General features: G+C 33.5%; 1 protein-coding gene across 13 annotated transcripts in view; it reads right to left on the bottom strand.

Annotated features, from left to right (window-relative positions):
- Positions 1-2,298: 2,298 nt before the first annotated feature.
- Positions 2,299-26,452, bottom strand: part of Hnf4 (Hepatocyte nuclear factor 4) — an 88,778-nt gene continuing 64,624 nt past the window's right edge. For 3 of the 13 annotated variants that reach the window (XM_088271156.1, XM_088271167.1, XM_088271162.1), the window contains 8 exons: positions 25,932-26,115; positions 21,507-21,601; positions 13,752-13,885; positions 10,077-10,268; positions 9,477-9,597; positions 6,078-6,236; positions 3,952-4,203; positions 2,299-2,720 (listed from right to left, as the gene is read on the bottom strand). In XM_088271156.1, the coding sequence (XP_088127282.1) occupies positions 2,455-2,720; positions 3,952-4,203; positions 6,078-6,236; positions 9,477-9,597; positions 10,077-10,268; positions 13,752-13,885; positions 21,507-21,601; positions 25,932-26,115 (1,403 nt within the window). In that variant the 3' untranslated portion in view covers positions 2,299-2,454. The remainder of the gene's footprint in view (positions 2,721-3,951; positions 4,204-6,077; positions 6,237-9,476; positions 9,598-10,076; positions 10,269-13,751; positions 13,886-21,506; positions 21,602-25,931; positions 26,116-26,452) is intronic. The other 10 variants (XM_088271158.1, XM_088271165.1, XM_088271161.1 and 7 more) reach the window with 6 other exon arrangements.

Genomic DNA, 26,452 nt, shown 5'->3' with positions numbered 1-26,452 from the left:
GTTAAAATCTTAATGCTTATTACAAATATATATTGTAACACGGTGATCGGGTTCGGGTTTGGCAAAATTGCACTGTTGAATTTAAACACAGTACCTTAATATTTTGAGTAAATTATAATATCTGTAGTCGGAATTATAGTACATACAGAAAAAGGGCACAATAGTGTTAGTTGGTGATAGTCTGTTGTCTGAATATGGATAATATGTAGCCACAAATTATTTCAATATAAAATTAACTCGATTACAATTGATGATTACTGAGCAGAGCTAAATATTATGTGTATTTTCAATCAAATAACTGTCCGAGTCTGATTGAAGAAAAACACGTTATTCAAAAGGAATTTTGACTTACTAAAAAATCTTATTTACCTACATATCTCTGCACTGGTAAATATAAAACATGTGTGTCATCATACATGAAATATTTTTATTCAAACCTTCTAGAAAGTCAATTTAAATTTTTGAAAAAGTATAATTTTAAATAATAATAAACATGCCTTAGCAAGCCAACTATGAAAAAAATATATTTCTAACAAAAAATGAGAAATTTATAAGAATTAAAAAAAAGTAAATTACTCACTCATTACTTCGGTAATCAGTATGTTTGTAAACTAATGCCCGAGACAACTCATGCAAAATCTCCATACCCAAACATGCGATACGTCGCATTGTCGCATGGCAACAGCATCCACCATTATTGCTGGGATCATGGACACACTGGATGTCCTTCGGGACCGTCTACTTGTCGCATGAATAGTAATAAATATTTTGTATGAAGAACTTTTGTTCTTTGTTGTATTTTTTTTTTATAATGATTCTGAGTGTTTCCTAAATATTACAAACCATGATTCCATGGTCGTCAATCAATAAATGGGTGAGGTTACTAGGTAGTAACGACGCACATTTATGTAAGCGACGTATGTCTGAGTGCTCGGAGACATAAATATATTCATTTATAAAAATTAAATATCTAATAAATATTAAATCAAAATTTAACAATATGCAATCAAATGATTTTGAATGTAATACAGGCATGTTTTTGTAAATATTTTTTTAATCAAATAAACTATTAAATTATGAAAATAATTAACTCGAGAGAGATAGAGAGAGAGCACCATTTTAAGAATTACTTTTGGCTCTTCATAGAAGACATAATAATTTAATTAATAAATAAGTCTTTATTATATGTATTTCATAAATATGTACACATGTAGAATCGCGTATAAACATATTTCATAAATATGTTCCTCAATATTTGCGGATATTTCATTATTGTACATATTTTATGAATTCATATCAATCAATTTCATGAATTGCAATATGTAATATATTCTAGTCTAATTTGACAAAGTTTCCTAAAATGAAAACCCTGATAAGAAATTGAGCAAAATTATCAATTTTCTTTACGTCTTATATCGACATTACGACAGCCGAGTGTTTGTTTTCCATTCCGACAGAACTTAAATATCCACTTATAAATCTAATAAATATTATTAACTCGTTAACACGAGCAAGTATTTTAGTAAAGAGTGCTAAAGTAAAAACCTTTTTGCGCAAAACACAATTTGCATATAATTTTCCTGCTCGCGCAAATGATACTTTCTATCAAACATTATGGTGGCTTTTCTCCGCTCACTAAACAAATAACAAGGAACGTAATATGAATGTATTTTTCCACTCTAAGATTGCAATGCACAAAAAGGTTACTTTTAGCTGAAAACTTAACTGAACGAAGATATTTGTCAATACGACCAATGCAGGCTGACTTAAATGTGTGTAAATTTAAAAATCACAAATTTGAACCACAGATGTCGCTTGTGAAACTCTGAAAAAATGTTTTGTTCTCACTTGCCACATATATGTACACAACTTTGAAAAATTCCCGTAATGAGGTCGTCTAGTTATAGGTAGAATGGTGAATATTACACGGTGTATAAAGTTATCACTTAGATCAGCCAACCTAAGCCCTGTAAATAAACTTCAATATTTCCATCTTGATAAACTTCTTCATTGAGTTATTTATAAAATCTTGAATCTAAAGTATCAAATATATGCCTAACTTGCTTGGATTCTCCGACCTTTATCTTATCCTATTGCTCCATTTTTGGGTTGCTATTTTATGCCACCGAGTGTTTGGCCCCAGACCAATAGAAAATAAATACTACTTGAATTAATTTTGCAATTGCAGGAATCGGGTGGCGTTTATAATGGTTTTAAGCAAATGGGTACACATTGGCATTAATTTACAAGAAAAATAATGATTTCAAATGGATGAGGGTAGAATAAAAGTGGCGAGGATAAGATTTATCTCTGATCATTTGTCTTTATACACGTACATACCACAAGTAAAATTTACAAATTGTACACCTATTACAGATTACATTCTAGATAAGTTGTAAATACGAATTACTGGTCCCTAACCGAAGTGGCACCGAGAAACTAGGTTTATTCCTTTCACATGATGGACTCTGGCTCTTGCTTGAAGGCTGTCATGGCATAGGGGGAGTCGTTGAACCCCATCATGTGCACGTGGTGGGGGGCCTCGCTCTGCGGGGGCGTGGAGGAGCCCGCGGGCGTCAGGTAGGGCTGCGGTGGCGAGGGCGGGGAGAGCGGAGCCCCCGAGTAGGCAAGGGGTGACCCAGAGCTGGTGCCCGGAGTGAGCACGGGAGACACGGCTCCGTCCAGGCCGTTGCTAGACGCGCTCGCGTCAGCTGTGGCGCCTGGAAAACAAACAATGATTTTTGATTGCTAAACATGCACTCGAGTAAATTCTTAATAACAAATCAGAACCAAACACTCTCATAAAATAGTGTTTCTCGTCAATGCGTGAATTCACGTCACAATTGACTAAATGCTAAAATAACTTATGACCACTTGATGACTTACATCTAAAGATGTAATGAGCTAACTCGTCATTCTTGCGGATTAAATCTATAGTAAAATATGGTAGTCAATTCTCAGTATACAAATTAAGTCAGATACATGCGACAGCTGCGACTTATCGCGGAGTGTATCTCTGGCTTAAGGCATTTGTTAAATTATTTCAGAGTATACATATTAAAAGTCAGAAATATTATTTTGGCTACTAGGAGTGGTGACTTTGACTTTTAATTTATTGCATATATTAAGATACGTAATAAAAAATACATACTTTAAAGTCACAATAAACTGCGACTCGAGCAGTTTGTGATCAGGTTCATAAAAAAATTTAATATAGTTTTTTATAGTGAAAAAATACAGATCAGAATTTTACTTATTTACATACACTAATAAAAAAAAAAAATAGGCATCCAGCAATATAACGAAAGGGTATATTAACAAATAATAATGAAGATGACTGAATTTACATTAATTTTAAAACCAGGCACCCAGTTCTGACTCAAAAATCAGATTGAGGGAGTTAGAAGCAAATTTAGAATTTAAAAATGAGTTATTGATGTCAAAATAAAGTTGGGACAAGCTACATTCCGAATACCAAATGCATTTAAATAAAATGTTTATAAATAAATTCAACCAGATTCTAAACAGTTTGTAAAGTTGCCAGTTCTTTGTGAATATACCAGAAACTCTTTACTGGAGAACTTTGATTTTTCTACTAATGCCCAAGATATAATACATCAGTGGTAGTTATTATCGGTGAGTGGTCATATACTAATATTACGAATATTTTTGTAAAAAAAGAAAAAAAAGTTTAATACATTAGATTCCAAACAAGGAAATCAACTGCTCGAGTATGAGTATGTATGTATAGTATATATATATTACCAGTGTATTGATGGTCTTATGCACAGCCTATAAGCGGAACCGACTGCTTGAAACGGTCGAAGGAACCGATAAATGGGTAGAATGTGTGTATTACGCATATTTGGCATACTCAAACATAGGGATGTCTGACGAGTGACAGGGAGATGACGGGAACTATGTCTAAGTAGTATTGAAATGTATAATTACTCAAAATGGGCGAACCTCCAAGCAACATTTCCTGCAGCAGGCTGTCGATGTGCGCCACCCCGAAGAGCTTGGCGAACTGGATCTGCTCGATCATCTGCCAGGTGATGCTCTGCAGCGCGGGCAGCGTGAGCAGGATGTCCCCGAACCGGCCGCGCTGCGAGTACTGCCGGTCACTGATGTAGTCCTCCAGGTTCATCTGGATCTGGTGGCGCAGCTGCTTGATGCGCTGCGGCTGCGACAGCCCCTTCGCATCTGCCCAGCCCATAATACATTAGCTATACCGCGCTTTCTTCCCAATACTATTATTTCACTACTACCATAGCAGATATATATTATGGCCGAGATCTCAAACGTTCCAATTCAGAACGCAAAAATATATCTACATTATCATAGAGGTCGGACGTCTTTCCGTGCATAATTTTTTTTTTGAGAATATATATTGGTACATATTTGATTTTTTGTAAGATATACACTGAAAAAATATTTTTATAATTTTTTTAACTCCTTACCTTTCAAAATCTCTTATCTTTTCAAAAACCATAAATTTATTAAAAAGAAAAACTTATTTTTCAATACAAAAACAGTATTTTTAGCAAAAAATTCAATTACATCAAATGTTACCTGGGTTTAAAGAGCTTTACGTTGCAGTTTATCATAACCTTAAAGGCGTTATAGGTTGGGCCTTAAAGGTGGTATTTATATTGATGTGTTTTGTTATCAATCAAGTAAATATGTATAAGTATAATGCTGGGAATAATCACTTTTGGCGACTGCCATATACTTCAAACAAATTGGATTCTAATCAAAGACATTATTTAATGCACTGCAATTGAGATAGGCATTCGGGTCTGCTGAAGCCAGTATTTCCCTAAACTAATTTCCTATATCATGTTTTGAAGTATGTATGTCCATCAATTTGTGAACCTGAGTTTTTTGTGAGAATTTGGTTAGTAAACCATAACAAGATACCATATTAATATATTTTTTTAAATTTATGTAAATAAAATTAAACTATTTTTAATTTGAAAAAGAGGTTATGATATTTACAGAAGAATCAAACAATTTTGAAGATTTTAATAACATATGATAGTGACATCTCTTTTCAAGTTTCAGAAGTACATAGTAGTGATTGGTGAATATTAATATTTTATTTTATGACTTAATCACTAGATGGCACTAAATCAATAAATTTTTCTTATGACATAGGTAAAAATTCGTCATAAAGCATTTAATATAATGTAGACATCAGAATGTCCGCTACTATCTTAAAAAACCCTCCAACATACCCTCGGACAACTTTCACCAAAATGAGAAATAGAAATTACTCCCCGGGAATATTATATATATGTTTCAAAATTAATAAATAAATTTACTAATGTACATAATAAAATATTAAATTTGTGTTCTTTTACAAGTTTTTAAATTAAATACATATAAGGGTCTTACTTTTGAATTCCATTTTCAGCATGTAAAAAAATATAGAATAAATAAAAAAAAACTTTTTTTTGTTAACTGTAATAATATAAAATTTATGAGCGTACGGCGAAAAGTGACCAATTTCATGGATATAATATTAACATAAATTCATTTAAATGAATAAAAACTCTTACGATATAGGAAATTCCTTCTCATTCCATTATAACTCCAACACCGTCTAGTTTAAGGTTTTAAAACCTTTTAAAAACTTAAATCCATAAATCAGAATTAATGAAGTAATTAGTCACAATGACTCATTAATTTTTATTTTTACTTGGTCAGTTTTCTCAGTATGCTCAGGATATGTAAATAGAATATTTGCATAATTTAATAATATGAATAAGAAGTGCGTGTAGGAAAAGTCAGGAATAGATTGAAGGAAATGCAGGTCAGGAAATGATTGAGGAAAGAGTAATGACCCGACATTATCATCAGCCATTAGGACAGTAACGATGAAGGAATAGATAAAGGAGTTGATAATAATGTTTCGAGCATTTTTTGAAGGATGTCAACAATGGTGCATCTTTCATGAAGAAATCTCAAAGTCTCGTGGCTTGGATAAAAAACAATCACTGAAGAACTTCGAGTTATCAGTGAAACGAGATATGGTAAGTAACAAAACGCAATCTCCTAACACTAAAAGCACTTACATGGGTCGAAGAAGACGATAGCCTTAAGGCAAGCGAACTCTGTGTCATCGATCTGCACCTCCGTCATGGGCTTGACCAGTTCGTCCATGATCCGGGATCCCACTACGCTGATGTCCAGGTCTGACGCCACGCGAGGGTCTGTTGGGTAACATAGTGACACTGTGGCCACACACATTACATCACACTGACTGCACTGGGGTACCACGTCGCAACTCCTCAACTACGATGCTCCCATTTTCACTAACTGATCTGGCATATTTATAATACATGTTTTGTGGCAAAATGATACGAAAGAATGTGTAAAAGACAATACGTATAGTGTTGACATATTGCCCTAAATGATTTTGAAATATACAATTAATTCCTTCTAAATAAGGCAACATATGAGTCACACGCTAGTCAGTTGAATCTCACACTTACTCATACCCAATGATGATTCACTTCCCATGTGAATTCTACAGATTTTATAACCACTATTAAAATGAAATTTTATGGTCAATCGTAAATAAGTTCACCAACTAATTAGTTGGGACAATTGTCCTAACTAACTAAATACCGGTAAAGTTAATTTATAAGTGTGAAAAAAAAAGAACTATACATTTACTAATGCTATGAATAAATTTGTAAGGAATATGCCGATACGTTTGATAAAAACGTGTGAACTTTAGGATAACCCTGATGATACAAAGCTACTGGCAACAAGTGAATATCTCATTGAAGGGACTACTACACCGGGTTGAGAAAATCAGAGGATAATAATTACGATTAGAGATTATAACAGCAATAATATTCCCGAAAGAACTGAGATTGTAAACAGCCAAGTCGTCCAACTATACGTATATCCGAGATCATTAGACACAAACAAAGGGAACTCACAGAAGGATGGAGCGCATACCATATTCTGGACGCCTCACAAATGCCTCAATTCTAGAAGAACTTTGCATCAGGGGACTTTTGTCTCTTTTGGATACTTTCTGTAGGCATGCGATACACTGAGAACAATTTATTTTTATTTTTTACTTAAACCGATATATGTACACAAATGTAAATATTACATTTAAGTATATTAACTGATATTTATCTTTTATATCTAATGATTTTATACATATTACCTTCTGTTATTAATAACTAGGATTAAAATTTTTACACTACACTAATATAGTAACTATATCAACAGTTAAAACATTTAATTTTCAATTCATTCAGATTCCTATCATTCTTCACACTTTCTGGCATCTCATCGTACATTTATAGCCCATATTACATTAAGTAATTTTTGCAAGTATGATGACATGGAAATCTTTTTCTATTCCCATTTCTAGTTTTATAACTATGGACATTTATAATCCACGGAACGACTTATCTATGGCCGGTGTTTAAACTTACTGAGATTAAACGTAATAAAAAAAAGTAATAATAGCCTAAAAGTTGTCTAAAATGGTAATTTTTAGAGTAAATATGTAACCATAAATATGCCAGCGTTAACGTGCGAGGGGCGTAGATGAACTTTGGTGATGATGAGCCGTAACCATATGTATGTGTAACACGAGTGTTATTCATTGTCACCAACTCGGCAAATCTTAAATCCTACTTACCGGTCATGTGAGTATAGTAAAATGTAAGCACCACTTTACCAAAATTGTTAAAATCAAATAAAAACAAAATCCACAACCAAACACACCGTAAATACAGTATAAAAAGGTTATAAAGAAAACTTGTGCAAAAAGTAGAAAAAAAACTTAAATAGTAAAAATGAACTAAACACAGCTTTTGCAATATAAAAAAAATTATAATATGATCTAATATTTGTTTAAAAATATCTTTTTTAAACCCTCACTCGAAACCAGTGGTGCATAAGGCACTGGCATCAAATTAACAAAGTGTCAACTTGATTGGTTATTACGTGGAGGCAATGTGCTTCAGGTGATATTGGATTTTAAAAATAGTTATAATAGGGTCATGCTGGAGCATGGTAGGCAAATGCGCTAACTTTGGAGGTGGACAATAATTGATTAAGATATATTAGGAGTCACAACAGAGACAAAAAGTATTTTTATATTAAATATTTCAAATGATTAAATATTATAAAAAATATCATAAAAAAGGGAATAATGGAAGTATGGGCATTCACAAAGTCGTTGGCCGGCTTACTGTGTAACCACCTAACCAAGCTAATACGAATGATGAGAGTTATTTTATTACATGTTTGGTGTGGTATTCGTTTGTGGTAAAATTTTAATATTTAAATTCAAACCAAATCCAAAATATGTGGTAAAATTAGGTGCAATTTAAAACATAACTGTCACATTTTATATTAAATTTACTTGGAAATCTGGACATTAGACGAAAAGTAATATGAAAACTAGTGTATGAATAAAATCCATATGATTGATCAAAATGTGGATGAAAAATTGATCACAATCAGCTTCTTTATCGGGTCGGTTTCTATGGAATATTTAAATATTGTTCTAGGTAGGTGCTATGAAATGTGACACTAGTCCGCCTTACACTGTTTTGCATATTGTTTTGTGCAATTGAAATAAGACAGTGCTACACATATAACAGTCGAGCTCATACCAACATGGAGTTAACACAATCCTTATATCCCCCCAGCGAGATATAAGTGCATGCACAAAATCATGTCCTTAACCGATACACACAAAAATAAACTAAAACTGTTATTATTGGTCAGTTTTGGTACATTTTTGTATGAAAAATATATAAATATCACCAAATGAACGATATCCTTGATCAAAACACAATTTAAATATGAATATTCTACGTAAAAAAGGTATCTCTTGTATTTTTCTTAGCCCCTTATAGCAATGATGTAATGATATATAGCAAGGAGCTGCTAAATGCAGTATTATTTTGATTGTACACAATGCAATTTTGGATAGTCTTCCACCACTGCAGTTTAATGGTTAGCGCGTTTGACTACCATGCTGGAGGTCCTAGGTTCGATTCCCAGGGATGTATAGCAATCAATTTATTTAATATCACCTGAAAAATCTTGATCTTGCCTCATTCATTTTTAAATTGAAATATTTTTTAGTCCAAATATGAATCCGAAATATTCAAGATATTGGTAATAAGATAAGTATTACATTTCCAAGTGTTAGTCCATAACAAATTAAATATTTTTATGTAAAAACTCTGATATTATCAGGGGTAACCTGCCTAGGATCTTGCACGGGTAGAGAAACATACTAATCAATGAAGAGGTAGACTTGTATACGAATAGAGTGTACCAATATTTTCACAAAGATACATTAAAAACATTTAATTCTATTTGTGTTATTAATTCATTGCTTATTAGATGAACCATGATAAAATGTGAAGTGATCAAGGAATCGCCGTACAGAAATGGTGCGGTAATGAGAAGTTTGGTATATTTACCTGCCGTATGTTTGGTTATGATGCAATTATTTCCCAATAAAAGGACGTCCTTTAGGTGCATGGAGCGGCGCGCGAGCCCCAGTAATAAGTGTTCTCCTGCGTGCGCTCGCAATAGTGCGACCTGGAAGGGAAAATGCACCAAATATTTAAGCATCGAAGCTTTTTGGTAATCTGTACTAAATCGTGCAGCTACTAGACTGTGGGGGTGAAAATAAAATTATAAATGTAAAATTGATAAAATATCTGTGATATTGGTTGATTTTTTTTTATTTGTGCAGAAATTTGGCATAGCCATGTTTGAATCTATTTTATTCGTGTGTTTTAACACCGTGCTTATATATTTACGTAAATGTTTGACTATAGCAACAGTGAATCATATTTTCTAAGTATGAAATTTCATTATGCTTTTGATATAAAAGAAAGCTTATAAGTTACAAACAACGAGAGAATAGATAAAGAAATGTAGCCTATGTCTGATTATAGCACTAGAAAAGTATGGCGCGATTAGTATTTGTACAATATACAAATGTCTGAAGTTTGCGAGAGCCGGTCACGTAAAATTAAAAGAATAATTAGGAAATGTTACGGAGCCCGTATTACCTGGTCGTCTAGTTCCAGCTCGGTGAAGGCGGGTATCAGCTTGGCCCACTCCACGAGGATGAGCAGCTGCTGCTTCATGGACTCGCACACGTCGTTGATGTTGGCGAGCTGCTTCCCGGCGAGGTCGTACTCCGCCGCGTTGGCCCCCAGTTGCTGTGGACGCGGGGAGCCGTGAAGGAACGGATGCGACATCTGCCGTGCCGTCACGCGTAGTGTTAGTCACCATTCTTAGCCTCTACTCGCTACCCCGACATCTCTCACTTCACCCATTATGGGGTTAGTTACCCCATGCTACCACACCTCTACTCGCTGCTGGCTACTCTCTAATCGCTACCACCCACTCCCTCATGCTCTCATACGTCAGTCATATTTTGTAAGTTCTCACTCTACCCATATTAGTCACTAGTCACAATCTACTGTTATTCGCTACATCATTCTCTATTCACTACTTTCTACCCGCTACTCGCTACTTGCCACTCATTACTCCACTCTCAGTCGACCCACACACATAAATTTCCTCTGAAATGTACTTAGTTTGGCTATCATGCATCAAGTTCTGGGTTCGATTCCCAGGAAGGGTCACTTTTAATGGGTTTTAAATTTGATATCGACATTGAACAATTTTGATAAATAATTTCACCAAGAATCAGTACATGATGAATAAACAATTAAATATGTTACATAATAGTTCATAAAAATAAACCGAGTCCATTTGATGAGAGCTACCATATGTAAAGTGAGGCATTCATCAAAATAATGACAATGCATTGTAAAAAGGAATAAACAGATTAATAAAAAAAACATTTTTAAAATAACGGTTTTCAGATGCTCATAAGGATGTTTATTTGAAAATATTTTTTAATAGTAAAACACAAACAAAAATTGTGTAGTTTAAGCTTTTATAATATTAACCGAGGATAGAATTTCAAAGCGATCATTCAATTTGATAGTAACTGTTCTCATCGAATGGAATAAATTTAATAAATTTTAGTAAGGTTTAATAAATAGGTGACCATAACCAAGAGTTCATTATATTAGTTCAGCATTCAAATGTGTGAGTGACAAAAGGTTAGATCATTATAATAAAAATAAAAATAAAATATTCATACAAATGTATTTATAAAACTCAATATCATCCCTAGTATGAAAAAAATACTAAAGATTTATCCATTTTCCTTCTTGTTTACATTGATTGTAAATTGAAGCTAGAATTAAAATAACTCTTTCTCACAAACAGGGATGATATGTGAGTTAAAAAATTTTTGATCCATATTTTAATAATTACAAACTAATTGTGATTCCGTGTATGTCAAAATGCAGGACTGTCGCGCAAGTAAAAAGAAAATTGTTTGTTAACACATGTGACAGTCCTTCGTCACATGCATGGGCTTTTCAAATCAACATTTCAACTTGTAAAATAAAAAAATAGTAAACAAAACAGTAACCAAAGTATCTATAAAAAAGTTCAAATAAAAAGATTTTTTCTCTTAGCTTTGAGTGAATGGGATAGTATGGGTTAAATTTGTTGAAGATTTTATTGGTATTAAGGTATATTTACAGAAGTTTTTAATAAGATGAGAAATTACTGTCACAAAAAAGCAGAATAGCAGCAATGTCTAGGGCATTTGCGGCTGCATACCCTCACTTGTACTGACTTGTGTAATTGGAACATTAGTAATTTTCACGAGTTCCTCGAAACATTTCTGTCAGCATATAACACCTGATTTGAGAGACATATAATTTCATTTAACAGTTGTATGTATGTAACCGTACACAAGGAACCAAAAAATTAACATTTTGTCCCAGTGTCTTCAATTGTAAATAATGCGACTCGGTAAAAAAATGTTTTGCAATTTTTAACTAAAGCTATAAAAGTAAGAACAAATATTTGACATTGCTTGCTTGTTAAACTCGTCAAATTTAAATTTACGACTTGTTGATACCCTTAAAGAATATTTAGGCAGAAGACAAACTCAATTGTAAATATTAGGGCTTCGACAACAAACATGACAATGTAACATCTACTAATACTTAGAACTTGCCTAGAGATCTAATACTTCAAAAACTTCAAAAATTCATAGAGATCTTCACAGTACGAAAATGGATTTACAATAAAGATAAAGATAATTTATTAATAACAAAAAAACAAATGGTAAAAAATCATAAAACAACAAGGATTTAACTTTCTAAAAAAGTGTGATCTTTAACAAGTGAACTTTATAAGAAGCTGTTTTTTTTAAAGAATGAAATGAGATTCTAAAATGTTATTTTTTATACTTTGTGTACATATTATTATTATTTTTAAATAAATAAAAAATTGCAATATGCACAAATATTTCGATTCAATACTATTTTTAGGTAAGCCAAGATGCTCGTGTTTATAAATAGGAATCAAGTTGTGGCAGTGTAACAGCGTGGGGGTCGAATCTAGTGTCTCTGACTTGACCAGTGACACTAACCGTGGGACCACAACACAACTAGATGTAATAATAACATATTATGAAGAATTCTATGATTTAAAAAAAAGTATATATTATAATTTTATTCAATGGTATCTGCTTAGTTAATTTTTATATTTAAAGTGTTGAATTGATGTTTTATACAAGTAATTTTTAAAATGATGTAATGGGCATTATTGACTCAAGTTCAACTGTCAAGTTCAGTCGAATGTTAAATTAACATTATTCAACATAATTTATGGAGATTTTAATATACACGGGATCACGTAGGTTAAAGTAGGAAAATCACGGATTCACTTAAACAGCATATCTACATTTTTATAGCATTCTTTGAATTATTATATGTCATGTGTCCTTAGCGCTCCTTGTCAATATTTCAGGCTGTATTCAGACTGTATCGTCTGGCCTAATAATGGACTCTCCCATGTGTAATGCAAATCAAAACATCGGAGAGAAGTGTCATTAACCCACAAGGTATAATAACAACAAAAAAAATCAATCAAATGTTGAACACTACGAAAAAGTAAAAACCCTGGGCATTCAAACAGATGGATTTAGATTTGAACCCTAGACCACGAGACTTGTTTCAATGTGCCATAAATCGGTACTATCGTAAAATATATGACGATAAGAAAAACTGTTTACAAAAAACATTTAAAAAATAAGCGCAAGATGTTTATTGAGAACTTTACATGAAATAATGATAAAAAATTAAGATACATATGCTAGTTGTCATTACATTTTTTACATATGTTGCCTCGTTGCTCGTCGTCGTAAATTTTACGAATATCCCGTAATCTAGGGTCGAAATTCTTCTTGATTTGAGCCTCATCCTCACCCAGATGGTGCATACGGCATGGCATTGAATCGATGCGGTGTTAATTTGATCATCGCTTATATGAAGGCAGGGCGATCAGATAATTAACATATTTGGTGGGACGCAGACGACGTAAGTGAAGGAGCACATGAAGAAGGACATTATGCTATACAAATGAATTGAAGAAGGAAAAACAGGTAGGAAAAGGAAATATTCCATTCTTAGATCCAAGAATCTGGAGTACAGAGTACCGATAACCTTGCCTCTATATAGTTTAAGGATCTAGTGAAAACCGAATCACTCCTATGCAGTGCCCTATGCATTATTGCGAGAGAAGAGGTTAATTTTGTTGAGCACTATCCAGTTGAGAATAAATATTAATTTAATATAAGTAAATACCTCGAGTGCGTCGACAACTTTTCTGGAAAGCATTTCAGCGTTGAGTAGCGACACCACGGAGAGGCCGTTTCCCTGCGCGGGCTCCTCGTAGCTCGGTCTCCGGCAGCTGATCCTGTCTCTCTCTATTTGGACGGCTGAAAAAAAAAATTATTACTTTCACTTGTTGCAATGTGAATTTTATTCAAATGAATTTATATAATTTTGTTTATAACTATTTACTTTTTTTGTGTTGTATTGCTTGTATTATCTAGACATATCGCTTGCTCCTTTCAAGAAAGTCATAAATCAAAAATTGACAATTTTCAGTTGTGCATATTTTCGGAATGCCCAGAAAATGAACTATATCCCAGCAAAAGAGGTATATGTTTAACTTAATATTTACCCGGTACAGGGCAGAAAGTGTTGTTTTTGCATTTTGAAGAAAAGGTATTGTTTAATTATGTTTTTAAATATACTAAATATTTTTCAAATGGAGAAAAAACCTTCAGATTTTACCTAAAAAAATCTGATGCACAGCAAAAAGTTCAATAAGTGGCTTGATATTTATTTTTAATACATTGTATTATATTTTAAAACTTTAAAAACGTTCTCCTGAAAAATCAATTTTTTTGATTTATGACGTTCTTGAAAGGAGTGAGCGATATTTGTATTTTCTTTTATATTTTTTAAATAATGTTAATGAACGTCTCGTCACGGGCTATGCTTAGTGAGGCGTTCATAAAAAAAATATAAAATTGAAAAAAATTATATTACAGTATTGGAAAAAAAAGGAATAATTAATAATAAATAAAATGTTTTTATGGATTTTCACAATACTTACAATAAAATAATGTAATCGTGTAAAATCATTCCCGTTTATATGAAAATAAATGATGCAAAAAGTTAAATCGTGTTTTGATATATACTAAAAATAATCAAAACATAAAAGTCATTTATTTTGAACCAATTATATATTATTATTTTCTTGTAGAAAATTCGCTTCACTTTCTTTAACTCTTTCTAAATGTCCTTTGAATGCCCACTTCAAAATATATATTATTGATTTATATATACATAGTTCATAAACCTTTCATATACCAGTTCTCCGGATATTTTCCATAATAATAACATGAAGATAGGTTTTGAAATAATATTTTCGCTATTTTTGATCAATTATAATTTCTTAATATTTAGAGAAACGTTTTCCTGGTAGAGTTGAGGAAAAATCCTTCACAAATAGGTTTTTTTCCGATGGAAATCGGTGTACATGTCTCAACTGGAGTTTTTCTGATAATTTGTTAGTATTTGCCAAACAGTTGGCTAACTAAGACCTAATGTATGCTAATATTCCAACGGAAAATATTATCAACCGATAAAAAACCAGCCAAAATACTGTGATTTGCATGAATAATATGATTTAAATATTCCAATTAAAAAAATGTAATCATAGAGTACTTTTTGGATAACAATTACAGTATTTTAAACATAACTTTTGAATGGTAAATACCACTATTTATTACAATCTATTATGACACGTGTTTCGATGCATTCCACATCAAAATCAAATACCGTAAATAAACACATATGGAATGCACTGAAACACGTGTAGAAGCAGATTTTAATAAATAGTGGTATATGTACTGAGAAAAACTTAAATTTTTAAACGGATAAATATTAGCAAAATATAGCTAATGAAATAATGAAAAATTGAGTAAATAAATACCATTAATAACGCAGTTGCAGAATTGTTAAATAAATTGTATGTCCCTTCGTATATAAAAAAATGCGCTTCGTCTCCGTTAAGACAATTATAATATTATATATACGTGTCTCAAAAGAGCATGTATAATGTGTTAATAAAAAAATACAGTTATATTTTTCTACTTCTAGCCCTTATCCGCACCAATGATGCATAAGGCACTGCATCGTATAGAAGTAGTGTTATCTTGTTGAATACATGAAAGAAAGGGAATCACCCCTGCGCATTAGACCAGTGTAATATTAAATAAATATTAGAGTGAAAAATACTTATATTTCAATCGAATCCGGGACCTCCAAGCACGGTAGTCAAAGGCCCTAACCGCTACACGGCGGAGGCAGACAGTTATGTTAGCATATAACCAATCAAAGAGATTTTTATCTACCAGTTTCGAGCTGTACCCCTTTCTTCGTCAGGACAGTCCTTACACTAGTATGCAACTAATACTGTATACCACTATCGTAGCACTATTTACATAATTAAACCTGTGAATAGTGCTACGGTAGTGGAACCTACCCACTTACAATCGCCTTAGAAATAATGACTTTACAAAAATTTACTTAAAAAAAATAAAACTGTAAAAAAGCAATAAAAAAACAAATGACGTTCTCACAATTGTTTAAATCACACTGCATAACAAATATTCGTACTTCAAAAATAATAATCATCTTCAATTATTATTTAAACACTTGGTATTTTAAAATGACGAAACCATATTTTACTAAAGAGTAGTGCAAAAAATATCGAGAAGGAAAAAAGTTAAATTAAAATGAAACAATCATAATATTCTATGACTTGAAAAATAACTTATTCTGTTGCCAAAATTACACGAATTTGCAAATAAATTATTTAATACCTACTCTATCCTGTTGAAACAAAATTATAAATCATTTAATACCTACTCTATCCTATTGAAAAATAATTATAATGTCGACCGGTTTCGAAGCAAATACTCATTTCCTTAAGATTAAAGCAAAAAGTCTCGGGGAAGATGTTATTTGGTTCGAACCCTGTCGATATTTAAATTATAATAAAATATACATACATTTTGGTATCCACAAGTCCTGTTAAAATTTGACCTTGTAACGAAAAGTCCATCAAAAAATAGGTGAGGGCGATCCTCATCTAAGCTAATCCAGTTCCGCATAAATAATTTTTCTACAATTAGAAAATTGGAAATTTCCACAATTTGTGCAAGAAACGTAACCGCGACAGTTATTTTTTTTTTGTTATAAGAGGGAAATTTGCCAAATAATATTGATATTAATTATTATATCAGACACTGGTTTGTTTTTCATTTCTCAACTGATGGCGCTATAATCAGCCATATTTCGAAATGTATCGTAAATTGTGCCGACTTGAGGGGTTCTGACACATACAGGTTTCAAGGATTAATGCAATATGGATGCTCAATAATGGACAGAATGGTGAACGTTACACAAGTGTGTAAAGTGATCGCTTAAACCAGCTACATGCTGGCCCTGGGGATGCTCAGTAATAATAATAAAACCCTTATCCGCACCCCAATGGTGCATAGGGCACTGCGTCATATAAACGCAGTGTTATCTTGATCGTTTACACATGAATGAAAGGTGATCAGCCCTCCGCTTCAGGTACCAGTCCAGGGTAATATTGAATAAATATGACAGTGAAAAAATCACTTATATTTATTTTACCCCCCTTGGGAATCGAACCCGGGACCTCCAGAACGGTAGCCGAGCGTGCTGACCATTACACTACGGAGGCGGACAATAATAGGCGGGGATGCTCAGACTTACATTTTTTTAAAGAGGAACGATAGATGTTCCGTATCAGGTTGAGATACCTATAAAATAATTGCTACTTTTTTTCAATTCATAACCAATATCAAATAGATAAAACTAAAAAAAAAAACAGTTACCTCGGATATTCTCAGCGAAAAAATACGCATTATTAGATTTTTGTATGAGAAGAGTCGGATGTGGCAAGTTTTTTTTCGTATAAATTATTACTTTATTTTTCTAAAAGCCTATCCTATTTTTTTTTAATTCTGTACGCCACTCTATAAAAGTACGAGGTATATACGTATCACCATCTTCTACATGTTTTTAATAAGTAATCACTAAGATAATGCTGTATTATTGTTACCATGATGTACCCTATGAACATTCGATTAATGTGAGGGACAAAAAAGAAAAATATTAAAATCTTTCAAGAGCCTCAATATTATTTTTTTTAATATGTTTAAATTTCCTACGCATTTGTTGGTGAAACTAAATTTTATAAAAATGAAAATAATAAAATACCGACTGTACTTATACGGTAAATGTTTTTTTTACCCAATTAATATACAAGGTTTTTCAAAAATTTATTTTATAAGCTATATTGTACATAATATATACATAGATAGCTGTCGATAAGAAATGATGATGTATCTCTATTTAAAATACAATTTTGTTAATCAGAATCTTGAATAATTAATTTACTGCTTTTTATCAGCACAATGGTGATGTCAGAATTTCATATACAAAATAGATAATAAAATGGTCATACATGCACATACACGCACATATATATATATATATATATATATATATATATATATATATATATATATATATATATATATATATATATATATATATATATATATATATATATATATATATATATATATATATATATATATATATATATATATATATATTCAATCCGCCTCTATCGTGTACTGGTTGATTCCGGGTTCGATTCCCAGGGGGGGTGAAAATAAATATTAGTTATTTTACACTTAATATTTATTAAATACTGCCCTGGACTGGACTACGTAATGGTTTTCGCAGATTGGCATAATGTGCGAGTATTTATTACCTCACCGAGTGTAAGTAAACATTCATTTATTTAATTGGAGAAAAGTTGGTAATCTACATGCATACGTAATGAGATAGCCAGACAGTCTCGCTGGATGATGTTTGCTCTCCATAAAGTCAACAACAACACGGTGCATGTTCCTCGAGAAGTTATGTCAACTAGCGAGATTGGACGAGAGATGCACGTAACGAGAAATAGCTAGTAATTTGATATTTTTATTTGTAGACCAAATTTTAAATATTTAGATTAAATTCAATTAACCAATTACTGTTCGAACAAATAATATCAATCGTATATCGATGACCATGTTTGACAAGTTGCATACACAATCGATAATTGTGGGAAAATGATATATGCATGATTTTTTTACATTTGATAAAAAATGGATGATCACACCACTATAACTAACTAACTAACTAACAGTAGGCTGAGAGAATAGAACGCCACACCACTCTGGCCTTGCAAACATCTTCGCCTCTTGGAGATGCATGAACGTGGAAGAGGAGTCATACATACCCGCCGATTATTTCGACTCCTAACCTGACCACTTTCAAGTATTTGGCATACTTGATCGTGCCAAGTTTTTCTTGGTCTTCCTCTGCTCCTTTTTCCAATAACATTCGCCTCATAAATTTGTTTTACCATTTTTTCCTCACTTATTCGTTCTACATGTCCAAACCATCGCAACACACCTTTCTTAATTTTATCGATAATGCTTGTCTCAGCTTGTCCTGGTTCCGACCCAAATGTATGGAAGTGAAACAAGGGAGTTGGCAAAAGAAGGATGAAAGTAGACTGAATGCAGTCGAAATGCGATCTCTCAGAAGAATGTGCGACAAAACGATGTATGATAGATGTTCGAATAGTGAAATAAGGAAAGAATGCAAAGCTGAGACAAGCATTATCAAACCACTATCAAAATAATAATTAGAGAAAAAGTATTTTTATATGGTACCTATATGTAAGTCATAACATTATTTTATGACAGATTCGTGACAGGCGAGTAAATGTACCATAAATAATATTCTAGAGCAGAGGTTCCCAACCCCGTGCCCGCGGGCACTATGGCCGCATGGCGCCCGCGGAACGATTCGTATGTGTCCGCCACTATTCGACAGACAAATTTTTTAATAAACATTAATTACAAATCTGAATTATTTTGATTTACTTGTTGGTTTAATTTTTTTTGAGTACCTAGGTTTATCAAATACGTTCGTATATTTGCGATATTGTATGTGTGAGTGGTTTATTTGCTGACAGTACTTAAAAATAGGTGGCGCCCGCCACCCTACCGGTATTTTAGAATGTGCTCTAGAGTACTAAAATGTTGGGAACCCCTCTTCTAGAGGTAGACACTAACTAGGCGGGTACATATTTTGTATTATTTGTCAATTTAAATAAATTTCATTAAACATAACGATTTTGGTTGCGTTTGTTTTGGATTTTTGGTACATGGGTAACCGGTACCGGTAACTTACTAGAAAATATTATGAATGAGGATAGGATGAACGGATTTTGTGAATTCAGGTACCTATAAGATAAAAAAATAACAAATATACAAAGAAAAGGAAGGGGGAAAAATAAAAGGTAGTCATTTTAAACAAAACGCTTGGATTTTTTTTCAATTGATTTTTCAATTTGATTAGATATTTAAATATGTAATCAAATTTATGTTAAATGAATATTTAATTTATTATTAAAACGTATTGTAAAGATTTTTTTTTCGTATTGATGAAGGTTAAGATAATATATGGTATATTATATTATCAATTTAGATTTTTTTTGCTGGCAACATGAACGGACCAATAAAATTTCAATTAATCATAGAGTAACAAAATGATGAAGAAGAATGAAAAAAAACAACTAGGGAAATTAATTGTATGCATTGAAAGTAATAGACAATGATATTAAAATATATAACTATATTTTACGAAAATGGCGATAAATAAATTATCCAAAACTATTATAACACATCAATAAAATTAACCTCGTGTTATTTAAAATAATTCATTTTTGTGTGTAAGTAATTGGTAAAGATAAATTAGCCATTACCAATATAATAAGTATTTGTAGTTTTAAAAGTAATTAATCACAACGATCGTTTGTAATCGACACATTAAAAATTTTGTTAGTTAATATATATGATGATATATATAATATATATAATAGGTATGTCAAATACTTGAAAGCGGCCGGGTCAGGAGTCGTAATAATCGTCGGGTATGTATGAGGAGATGCATGAATGTAGAAGAGGCAAAGAATGTTTGCAAAGACAGAGTGGTGTGGCGTTCGATTCTCTCTGCCTACCCCTGCGGGGAAGCGGCGTGATGGTTAGTTTGTTAGTTATATATGATGATATTGTTGCAAAAATAGTCGTTTATAATTTAAGTTTTATTTAATAAATACCACTATTTCTTAAAATCTATTGTGACATTGTAAAATCGATTGTAAGTGTTTCGATGCATTCCACATCATTTTTAAACATCGAAACACGTGTCACAATAGATTTGAAAAAAAGCGATATTTACTAAGTAAAAGTTAAATTAAAAATGGATATATTTCATCACAAAGTGACTGCCAATTCAATTCATGAAATTAATAAAAATAGTCACCTGCGTGTAGAAATATCCCATACGAGCTGATTTCGTTTTTATTAATTTATCGTGTTATTTAAGCGACTGATTTTGTCCGCCTCCGTAGTTTAATGGTCAGCACGCTCGGCTACCGTGCTGGAGGCTCGATTCCTAGGGGGGAGGGCAAATAAATACAAGTGATTTTTCACTCTAATATTTATTCAATATTACCCGGGACTGGTACCTGAAGCGGATGGCTGATCACCTTTCCTTCATGTGTTTACGATCAAGATAACACAGCGTTTATATGATGCAGTACCCTATGCACCATCGAGTGCGGATAAGGGTATGAAGAAGAATAAATTTTAAGATGCAATTTATGGAGTTGCATCGTGACGTAATGGACTTGGACCGTGGTTAGTAAGAAATAGCGTTACCTTCTTTTTTAACGATCAAGATAGCGTTGCGTTTATATGATGCAGTGCCCTATGCACCATCGAGTGCGGATAAAAGATGTAGAATAATAAAATTGAAGATGTAATATATGGAGTTGGATTTCTCGTGACGGACTTGATGACGTGGATTTCTCGGACTTACCTTCTTTTTTCATTCCAGCCTTGAAGCACTTTCTGAGCCTGCAGTAGCGGCACTGGTTCCTCTTGTCCTTGTCCACCACGCAGTTGCGGCTGAACCTGCGGACAGACGCGACCAATCACATTAACAGTAATGACGTGCAATTACCACCGGTCCCCTTGACACAGAGTTCAGGACTGTACAGCCCTATTTGTAGCTACACTGTACTACTAAAGGCTGCTCCACACGACAGTGTACAATATTTTCAATATACCTATCGCTCACTCCACATATTTGTTTCGAAGAAAAACTAATTTTTTTAATACATAAACGGTGTTAAAAAAAAAAACAATTACGTCGAATGTTACCTGGGTTTAAAGAAAATTATGCTGCGGTTTAACGAATACTAGGCCTTATTCGATCAAAATAACACCGTGTCGATGTGATGCAGTGTCCTATGCACCATCGGGTGCGTATAAGGGTTAAAAGAAGAAGAACAACAACAACAATATTTTTTTTGTACATTAGAAATGTCCCGATATGATCTCAAATACATATCGCTAACTTCTTTCAAGAACGTCATAAATAAAAAAACTTGATTTTTCAGGAAAACGTTTTTAAAGTTTGAAAATATAATACAATGTATTAAAAATAAATATCAAGCCACTTATTGAACTTTTTACTGTGCAACAGATCTTTTTAGGTAAAACCTGAATGTTTTTTCTCCATTTGAAAAATATTTAGTATATTTAAAAAAATATATTAAACAATACCTTTTCTTCAAAATGCAAAAACAACACTTTCTGTCCTGTAGCGGGTAAATATTAAGTTAAAAATATGCCTCTTTTACTGGGATATAGTACATTTTCTGGGCATTCCGAAAACATACATAGCTGAAAATTTACGAAATCTGATTGATGACGTTCTTGAAAGGAGTGAGCGATATGTAAATAATAATGTCAGCATAAGAGGTAGCAGACCCCCAGGAAGACCACCTAAACGATGGAGAGATAGCTGGTCTTCCACCTCCCAGGAGCGGACCGGAGACTGACAGGACAAAGTCCTATATAAAGAGGAAGAAGAAGAAGAATTAATTTTTTATGGCGATACATAAGTCATGATTTATTCATTATCGATAGTTATAAGGCTTCTTCTTCTCCTTCTTCTTGGCCTGTTTTTAAGAGGGATTAGCCTCCTGCGATGTCGATTCCCAGCTGCCAATCGATCTCTTTGGTGGTCTTTGGTAGTCGGCTACCTTGGGGCTGGCCATGCAGTGCAATGCGGGGGAGTCTGAATGGTTCCGTTTTCCTCACATGCGCAGAGTTATAAGGCGAATTTTGAAAAAAACGTAGTACCTACATAGACAATAATTATCAGGCGTTATTTTTGTAAGTTAGTACGTACTAAGAATGATATTATGAAAACGCTTTGTTAAGTTGCTTGCATTCGACATTATTTATAAATAATTCACTTTAACTAGGACAAAAAAATATATACTTATTTTCGAAAAAAAAGTCATAACAAAAAAAGAAATAAAGAGGAAGGGCTTTAAGTCAAGTTTTGGGGGAATAAGTTTATTGAAGTCTGTTAAAGAGCTCAGAAAAAGCTCGTACACTCGTACATAAATTATTTCTTGAATGTTTTTTGCAGATTTTATATTTTTGTGACATATGTTATAAAACTTTATAAAATAAACATTATTTATAACCAATTCAATTTAAGTGATATCGTATTTCTTCGCTATTCCTAGAAATAATAGTAATAAAAACTAAACGCCTCCATCCCCTATCACTTCAAACATCATACTTTCTCAGTCATTCACTGCATGAAGAAAATATCCAACGTCTCTGTAGGGACATCTAATATATCTTGATATGTGGTCCTCAGGAATTCAATAAAATATTTTAATGAAATCAAATACTGATAAAAATCTGAACAAAACAAATTCTCGGCAAGTTCTCTTAATTTTTCTTTACAAGGTCAAATTTTAACAGCATCACTGAATACCGCCATTCGAAGCATTATCAATTTTATCGTTCTGTCGACAAGTGGTATCGTTATTATTTATAATGAACGCAATGCTATTTGATTGGTTGATTTGGCATTGCAACAAACAGCAATATGCAGATAAATGTAATAGCGAACCGAGAGGTGATACACAAGTTCAAATGTGATTATGCTAAACTAATTGTGCAAAGATCGATACAGTTTAAGAGGCCTAATTAGCGCAACACTAATTGCAAGATGTTGTTGCATAAATCCTGGAAGGATTTAAATGGGAGTATAATTGCTATATTGACGTTTCTTCGCAGTCGGAATAATGCGGCTAGTCATTTGTAGATTAATTCATTTAATCGAGAAAATTAAATTATTTATTAGAAGGCAATGAATGATCTCAATTTAAATGGAGATAAGCATCGATTCCCCGTATTCTTGAATAGTGTTCAACGACTAATTTTTAGCGTAACGCAAAAGAAACGTTAAGAAATATGACAACCTGGACACCGCAGTAACAAAAAACGTGTTAAGAGTGTCAGACATGAAGACTCTAAGGAGCCAATCTGGCAAGTCTACGAGATAGAACTAGGAACACCAGGATAAGAGAAATATGCGAGATCCAAGATATCGTTAGGTGGGGAAGGCAACGAATGATACGCGCATGTGAGGAGAATGGAACCATGCTGACTCCCCCACATTGCACTGAACGGGGAACCGCAAAGTAGACGACTCCCGGGCAAACAAAATTTGAGTAGTGTGGTTGTCAATCATGCGTAGAATGGTGAATGTTACACTTGTGTAAAGTAATCGCTTAGCCAGCCTATGACAGGTAGTGAGCTCTGTAAATGCCCAGATTTCCAAATTCTTCTTCATCAACTGAGATGATCTTGAGATGTGAAAATTAATTTATTTTTAAAAATCAGTTAAGACTGTTCTAAGAATCGACCTGTATGTATACTCGTATATTACTGATTTCAGTCTAATCATTTTATTGTTTGGTAGACCAGTATATAGTACATACATTCATATATGCCGTTATAGGAATAATCGTCTCTAGCGATGCTACAAATGCATTTATCCAGTCCCTTTTGTCACAAAAAGCACTGGTAACATTGTATCAATGATTACCGCGGTACTTAACGATTATATGGCCTGTCTTGGAAGATGGCATTGTATCGTTCATTATACAGAGGCCTGTTGTGTCTGCCCCATTATATCAAGTTTGATTAATTATAAATGTGACAAAATGTTTTGAACAGAATCTACGTCTAAGTTTAAATACAACCTTTTGTTTATAAACACGGGTAGGTTCTGTATCTTTGAATTGGCAGTTAGCACATGCCATACACTGGATAAAGCGACGCTCGCAAGGTCTTCTGCCATTTGTCAAGTGACCTCTGCCATTGTGGAGAACCAGCACTCGGACATGAATGTTTTCTCGGGAAAACCACAAATTTTTCTTTTTTATTCTGCGCACAATGGAGGTATAACAAATGAGATGTAAATAGAAGGTTTGAAGTCAAAGAAATGACAAAAAATATTAATCGTTAGTATCCTAACATCACAATAAATGTGTGTATTACAGTATATATCCTTGGTTGAACTAACCCAGGACCATCGAATGTCGCGTCTGCTACTCTAACCCATTGGGCTAAGTACGTCTGTTGTATTTTTTATTATAACCATACTAATATTCTCTCTAGTTTATTGGATATATGAATCCTACATCGTTCCCATAGATGGCGGTTGAACTATTTACTATTTTATTAGTAGGTGTTTTAACACTGCAGTTGTAGGTATAAATATGAGTACAGTTTTTTAATGAGGGTAGGCACACGGGAAAACAAACATTACAAAAAAAACTCGCCACACATGACTATCATCATTCAAGTGCCAAGAATCTAATAATACGTGTTTTTATCAGATTTATGTTTTGTACTAATAATTCTTGGTGGAGCTGCATTTTATATAATAAAATAAAAACCACATATTTTTCCACTTTACTTTACTTGACCATGGATCGCGTAGAAGACTGAAGTGGCGATGGGTAGGACATGCTGCAAGACAAGACCCCACAAGATGGACCCCTAAAATTTGAAGATGGAGACCTCGGGAGAATAAGAGAGGCGTCGGAAGACCTCAAAAGAGATGGTCCGACGACACAGCCGCTGTGAGGGGTAAAGTTTGGCTATGAACAGCAACCGACCGAAAGAAACGGAAGAGGCCTATATCCAGCAGTGGAGGACAGAAGGCTGAAGAAGAAGATAAGTAAGAAGCGGGATTCTTCTACACCTTTAGCGATAGTTCTTGCATATATTTTATTTTAATGTATAGGATTTAATTTTTTATAGTTTGTAATGTTTATATTAATTGAAATTGAATTGAATTGATAGATACTAAAGACAGTAGTAATGGAGGGGAACAGTATGTTCGAGGAGTGCAGGACGTTACCTGCACGTGTAGAGGTGGTTCTTCCTGACGGAGCGGCGGAAGAAGCCCTTGCAGCCGTCGCAGGAGGCGGCCCCGTAGTGCTTGCCGGTGGCGCGGTCCCCGCAGATGGCGCAGTGCTGCCCCGCGCCCGCGGCGCCTCCGTCGGCGCCCCCCGCGCCCCCCGACAGCTGCATGTCCGTGTCCGCTGCAAAACAACACAATCAAATCATCAACTCAACGAACAAACAAACATGGGAAAATACAATAAGTACACTGGGCGGGGAGAAGACTTTTCTTCAGTCTTCCTCTGCTTCTATTACCAACCACATTCCACGTGACCATTTTCAAGTATTCGGCATACCTGATCGTGCTACGTTTTTCTCGATCTTCCTCTGCTCTTTTTTGGCAACCACATTCGCCTCGTAAATTTTTACTATTCTTTTTTCACTCGTTCGATTCACATGTCCAAACCATCTCAACACACCATTCTAAATTTTATCGATAATGCTTATCTTAGCCTTGCATTCTTTCCTTATATCACC

Source organism: Brachycentrus maculatus, unplaced genomic scaffold (assembly GCF_059751285.1).
Source record: "Brachycentrus maculatus isolate JH-2025_06_01 unplaced genomic scaffold, ASM5975128v1 h1tg000421l, whole genome shotgun sequence".
Lineage (NCBI taxonomy): Eukaryota > Metazoa > Arthropoda > Insecta > Trichoptera > Brachycentridae > Brachycentrus > Brachycentrus maculatus.
Note: the sequence above shows the minus strand (reverse complement) of the source record. Positions and strands in the feature narration are given on the sequence as shown.